Raw genomic sequence first — 6,100 nt, 5'->3', positions numbered from 1 at the left:
TCAGATGTTGGCAAGGGGTTTTTATCATAGCTCATGGGGGTCGATCGTACATGGTCTTTGCGTGGCGATTGACCCCTTGGGCGGTGGGTGTACCTTCAGGCGTCCGCCGCCCAGGATATGCGGGATGACGTCATGCAGTGCTATCCCGAGCTTCTCGGAGTGGTCCTTGTTATGACAATACTGGCGATCCTTGTCGTGACAATGCTGGTCGGCACGACGCCACATGACGCGGGAAGAGGATAACTGTTATCTCGAATTTCTGATGGCACATCCGACGTGACATCGAGTCTTCCCCGGGCTCGGGTTGACGCGGCAGAGATCGTGTCCTAAGATGTACATCTAGCACTGTTTCATATCTTCCATATATTTGATACATTCAACCATTGTTATTCGAAATCCCGGAGCCATGCGAAGACTTTCAAAGGCGACGCATCCTTTCTTCAAGGATCACAGAACACAACAGAGAAAGGTTCAATTCACAATGGTTGAGAACATGAAGTCCACACAGGCCACATACAAACATGCTCGCATTGACGATTGCATCCATCTCTCTGAGCCAAACTATCCCCCGACGCACTCGGAGGATTCCGAAGCCGCGAAATCCCCAGAGTCATCGATAACCTCGCTCGCCGCCATCGCCTCCCCTCCGGCGACGCTTGAGGCGGCGCCCTCGACGAGTTCCGGTCGCAGCAGCGCCTTCCATTTGCCCCTCTGACGCAATGCTCTCAGTGCGTCGGAAAGCCTTTTATCCGACATCTCTCTCTCGATTCTGTGATCATCCATGGAATCCTTCTTGACCTCCGCAAGCCCCCCAGCTCCGTAGCGTCTCAGCCTCGGCATGACAAATGGCTTGAAGCAGCAAACCAGGAGGATCAAAAGAAGTATGTACATGTAAAGCGTAGTCCAGACATAGAACGTCCACTTCCAGTTATGGGCCACTTCTTTTGCCCATGGCAGCTGTGACTTCATGAAGACCTCCGCGTCATACAGTTGTGGCAGCTCAGTGGTTCCGGCTCTGGGTTTCAGCTTCACCCTCACCATCTCACTTCTCGTCCTGGTTTCCTTGTATCCCAGCATCTCTATGGCTACTCTCTGGCTCTCGCTACTGATACCCAGCAGAAGAGGGAAGCCCATCACGAACGTTCGCATCAGTCGCACAGGATGGCTTTGAAACCGCAGCATGCATGGCTGGCTGGACGTCGCTATTACGTTCCCAGTGGATGAGGTGACCTCGGCATGCACCTGAGAAGAAAAATTCACCGATATTTGGGGGGAAAATCCACAACGATTCACAAGGCTGTCGAGTTGGATTCACCTGGAAGACACCGATCCGGAGATTGTGATCGGATTCCGGCAAGAGGAGCATGATGGAGACACTTACTGAGTGCCCGGCCGGCACTGCCCTTCCTCTACGCCATGCGCCTCGCAGAGCCACCGTGGCGTTCGGATGGACCTGGGTGTAGTCGAAGTGCAACGGCTGGCGCAGCAACACCGGCTCCTCCACACACAGCCGGGCCAGTCCGACGCCGAGGAGAACAGAAACGACCATAACGGCGAGGAGGATGACCATGGCGCAGACGGCGCCGAGGATGCCGAAGGTGAGCCGGCGGAGGAGGGCGGTGACACCGTGGGCGAAGCGGGAGGGGACGGCTTGGGACTGGAAGTAGAGGTAGAGGAAGGGAGCGATGAGGGAGAGGAAGCAGGAGGTGATGAGCTCCACCTGGATCGCCACCAGCTTTATCATCCAACCGGCCGGAACCGTGAGGAGCTGGTCATCGCTGTAGTCGTCCTCCTTGTACTTGGTATCTTCTACCGTCGATGACGAAGGAGGAGTGACGGCCGAGAGAAGCGCTCGCCGACGGGGTCTGACATGGTGGTGGGTTTCTCCGTCCATGAAAGGTACTCTCTCTGTCCCTGCGTCTCTGAGGTGGTGGCAATTGCTTCGAAGGCGGTTTACGTTTGGGCTTGTGGGGTGGTGGACAGGTTGCGGGGCAGCCGCTGGTCAAACTTGGCACGTGTCAACCTTGGAGAGTTACAGTAATGGGCTAAATTGGGCCTCAAAACAAAAGAGCCCAACCGCAGACTGCTTCACTGGGCCACTTCGTCCGCTTCAACATCAGACCAGTCACAGTGTGAGGTGGGCACATGTCTGCGTTCTTCTCGGATTCATATAGCTTGGCTCCACGTGCATCGGCTCGAGTTCCCATGTCGTAGTAATAATAGTTAAGCTGAGAGATCCGGCCCTCCACGGCTGCAGCCCTCCTCTCCCCGCTCCACTTCCTGTGAGAAGAGTCTTGCAGTTGGACTTGCAGAGGCAAAGGGTTAAGCTCGGAAGAACGGAGGACGACGGCGATAGCCCTCTCTTTCTCCCTTGTCTTACTCATTAAGAAGCTGATCCAAGAGAGCGACGGCAACTGCGGAGGAGGAGGTTAGTATGGGGGACAAGGCGGTGGTGGTAGGAGTTGTGGACGACATTGGGGAGGGAATGCAATGCATGGATCACCCTTACCGTGGCAACACCGGTGGCGTGTGCGCCTTCTGCCTGCAGGAGAAGCTGGGCAAGCTGGTGTCCTCCTCCAAGTCCAGCCCCTTCTTCTCCCTCCAGCCTCCTCCTTTCTCCTCTTCCTCCTCCCCCACCTCCTTCAGCTCCGACGCCGGAGTCGTCGTTGGCGACGCTCTAGGGATCGGCTCCGGCCACTCACGGACCGGTCCCGCCGGCGCTGGGCGTAGGACCAAGTTCTCCTTTCTGGCCGCCAGCCACAGAGAGAAGAAGAAGAAGAAGAACGGGTGCGCCGGCGGCGGCTATGGGAGTGGCGGAAGGAAGGTGATGGCCTCGATCGCCACCACGACTAACGTTGCGGCTGATTCTGCCTCCGCGTGTGACGACACCGGCGTTGTTCTGAAGCGGAGCAAGTCTGTGGAACCGAGAATGGCTGGAGGCCTGATGCAGGGCGGTGGTGGCAGCGGTACTGCAGACGCCGTCGTGGCGGATAGCCCTAGGAAAAAGAGCTTCTGGTCGTTCCTCTATCTCTCATCCGCCTCTTCCACCTACACTTCTTCGGCCGCTAACAACTGCGGTAACAGCGGCAACGTCTACAGAAGGAGATCTACCTCCTCCTCAGTCGAGGGAGGTGGCACAGACATCACTAACAAGCAGCAGCAACAAACCAGTTCAGCAACCGCCGCCGCCAGGCAAGGTGGAAACAGCGGGGAGGAGGCGGAGAGCCCGAGCGGCAGCCAAGCATCGTCCTCGCTGGGGAGGAAGGTGGCCAGGTCCAGATCGGTAGGCTGCGGCAGCAGGAGCTTTTCGGGGGACTTCCTGGAGCGCATTTCCACCGGCTTCGGCGACTGCACCCTCAGGAGAGCCGAGTCCCATCGCGAGGCGAAGTCCAAGATCGTCCTCCACCTGGACCAGCACCACAACAACGGGGAACAGCAGCAGCGGTCGGCGACGAAGGAGCGGGTCAAGTGCGGCGGCCTCTTCGGGGGGTTGGCGCTGACGTCGGCCGCGGCCGACGACGACTTCAATAGCAACAGAAGGATCTCGGCGGCCGCCGCCGCCGCGGCGGTGCACGGAAGCCGGACCAGGAGCTGGGTCTGGGCCTTCGCAAGCCCAATGAGAGCCTTCAGGCCTTACTCCTCCTCCTCTAAACCCCTTCACGGCATCAACAAAGCTTCTGCTGCGCCAGCAACCAACATCATCTCCTCCATCAATGACAGCAACGACATGTTTAACAAAGGGAACACCAAACTCCGCGGTAATCCATCGTCCCTTGCCATCGAAAGCTAGTAAAGCTTCACATGTCCCCTTCCTTCATCACTAGAATCTGCTCACCAGCCATGTTAATCAATTTGTTTGGGTTCGTTTTAAGCTAATAATTACGTTCAATTCGCATGCAAAAATGTTGTAGAATTGTACCATTTTATCATGGAATATGTACGTAGTGATATGAGGAGCCTCTTTCTCTTTTCTTTCTCTCCCTCGGAACTGCTGCTGCATGTGACTCCTCTTGAGAGTGCAACTGAAGACAGTAGGGCCCTTTTGAGATCTTGAGGCTTCGCAGTTATTGAACTTGCTTGTGGATCTCTGAAAGGTTTCCCCGAGTCACCAAATGCTGGTTCGAGAGGAGGAGAGCAATGGGTGGTTTGTCTTCTTTGGGGCGGTGTCTTGTAGCGTGGTCAATGAGACAGGAGCAGTACACTGTCACGGGCACATGACATACCCATCCTTGCGCCTTTTCTCTCGCTGTGGAACCCCGGTGCGCCATTGCGAACAGCCGTGACTCCCATCTTCCACATCTTCCCCATCATTCTCTTCGTGATTGATGACAGATCACTCCACTTTTCTGAGAAGACAAAAGATAGTGCACTTTCTGAGCTCCAGGATTCCGTTCACGCTTTCCCCAGCCTTGCAGCACCCATGCTGCATCCACGTGGTTCTGTGATACTTAATTCATCCGTTTGCTCGTAGAGGATGCATGTGAAGGTCATTAACCCAGCAGCTAAGCGCTTGTAAGTCCAGGTTTGTCTGAAGAAATTTGTCCATGTTCCAACTAGGAGCCAAGTAGCGTTGCACTTAAACTGATCTAGCCATGTGTGAGATGTGATGGCTTGCTAGATCTAGTCCACTGCTGAGGAACTGCTTCCACCTACCTGACACAGTCAGGTTGATGCCATCCCCTGCCAAGGGCCCAAAAGAAAGCGATAATTAAAGATAGATGGAGCAGAGAGAGAGCGACAGAGAGAGAGAGAGAGAGTAGTTACTTTGTTTAAACTGTAGTAGAGATCATCCTGCACCTGCCGAAGCAAGAGAATTCATATCCTGCAAGAGATGAACGTGGAGGTGTTGTTAGACATGTATACAGAGGATACAAGTAGAACAGAGCTATCAGTGAATAGGAAGAGACAACCACATCATTGCAAGACTAATAATCTTTGGGTAGAGGTATTATATTGATGGAATTGTTGGGAGTTCCGTCCGCTTCACATGGCTCATGTTCAAGCAGTAGCAGCAGCAGCACCTTCTGCTCGAATTCATGAGGTGTCCATCGCCTGCGTCGATCGGAGCCCAAAATGGCAAAGTAATGAATGAACCAGCTCACCGGTTGCAGACTGTCTGATCTCCTGGATAATAAGCCCAAGAAACATGGGTCCAGCAGAACACCTCCCTGTAGAGGGCGGGAAAAAGATGATAAAGTGGATCCAGATTGCACAAATGTATGTTTTGCGATCCATGCACAGGTTTTGAGATCTGTAATTTTTAAACATGGAAACAATTCTGGTTCTAATTCTATCAAATATCTTGAGAAAAACAATATATATCCATTTCAAAATAGCAGACTATAAGGATGTGTGTTTCCAAGTGTTGGACTGTTTGACACTGATCCAAGGCAAGGATTTATGTACTTATCATCACAGTTAAGGGTGTATTCTGCAACATCTTATTTGGCACTAACAATTACATATAGCTACCAAAGATTATGAAACATCTTAAGTCAATCTTTCACTGTCAAATAAAATGCCAAAATTCTCCTATTAGAGTTGCATGCTTGACACAGATATTTAGCAAGAAGTTCAAAAAGGTTAATGGTGAAATACAAGTGTCATGATAGATGTCTAGTTCTACTGATAATTTATATGGTTGCTTATTTTTCTACATGTTCTGTGTCTTGAAATCAGTACCTGAATGGTTTCCAGGGAGATGAATAATATAATGGATATGACCAACTGCTTCAGACTCCATCCTTCAGTGATATAATGGATGCAGAGATAGCATCAGCCACAATAGCAGCAGCAAGGTCCCTGAGGCATTGACTATTTGCTCCCCACTATTTCCTCTAGCTGCAATGCAGCATGCCTCCAATTCTCGTGGCATAGTTGCCTGACAAGCAAATAGCAGGATCAAATTTCTAGGGAGCAACCAACATTAAGAATGGCATTCAGAACTGTTCACAATTTTCCCAGATCAATGGTGTGTGTATGTGTTGAAACAATAGGCTGCTGGGTGATCCATCAATTGCATCTTCTCATAGGAGCTTCATGTCTTTGGCTATCCTGTCCTCCTTTCGGAAAACATCAGTCCGTTACAGGGGATAACATC

At 52.3% G+C, this 6,100-nt stretch overlaps 2 protein-coding genes across 3 annotated transcripts; one reads left to right on the top strand and one right to left on the bottom strand.

Moving 5' to 3' along the window:
• Positions 1-372: 372 nt before the first annotated feature.
• On the bottom strand, positions 373-2,219 carry LOC135606800 (seipin-1-like). The gene is made up of 2 exons (XM_065098062.1): positions 1,316-2,219; positions 373-1,242 (listed from the first exon to the last, which is right to left on the bottom strand). Exons 1-2 carry the CDS (start codon positions 1,892-1,894, stop codon positions 562-564), a joined length of 1,260 nt encoding a protein of 419 aa, XP_064954134.1. The 5' UTR covers positions 1,895-2,219; the 3' UTR covers positions 373-561.
• Positions 2,220-2,421: 202 nt separating this feature from the next.
• Positions 2,422-3,790, top strand: LOC135606799 (uncharacterized). Of its 2 annotated transcripts, XM_065098061.1 has the most exons (2): positions 2,422-3,015; positions 3,085-3,790. In XM_065098061.1, the coding sequence occupies exons 1-2, from the start codon at positions 2,435-2,437 to the stop codon at positions 3,788-3,790; spliced, it is 1,287 nt and encodes a 428-aa protein (XP_064954133.1). In that variant the 5' UTR covers positions 2,422-2,434. The 2 variants fall into 2 exon arrangements, with proteins under 2 accessions (XP_064954133.1, XP_064954132.1); XM_065098060.1 differs by having other exon boundaries at positions 2,422-3,790.
• The last annotated feature ends 2,310 nt before the right edge of the window (positions 3,791-6,100 follow it).

Source organism: Musa acuminata, chromosome BXJ2-3 (genome assembly GCF_036884655.1).
Source record: "Musa acuminata AAA Group cultivar baxijiao chromosome BXJ2-3, Cavendish_Baxijiao_AAA, whole genome shotgun sequence".
NCBI classification, from domain to species: Eukaryota; Viridiplantae; Streptophyta; class Magnoliopsida; order Zingiberales; family Musaceae; genus Musa; species Musa acuminata.
This window is presented reverse-complemented; position numbering and strand designations above follow the sequence as displayed.

What these genes read in the sequence shown, in the direction of transcription:
- LOC135606800 (XM_065098062.1), bottom strand. Translation starts at nt 1,894, where the DNA reads ATGGACGGAGAAACCCACCACCATGTCAGACCCCGTCGGCGAGCGCTT. An exon ending in TCCGGATCGGTGTCTTCCAG is followed by an intron (nt 1,243 to 1,315) that starts GTGAATCCAACT and finishes TTTTCTTCTCAG; the next exon opens with GTGCATGCCGAGGTCACCTC.
- LOC135606799 (XM_065098060.1), top strand. Translation starts at nt 2,435, where the DNA reads ATGGGGGACAAGGCGGTGGTGGTAGGAGTTGTGGACGACATTGGGGAG.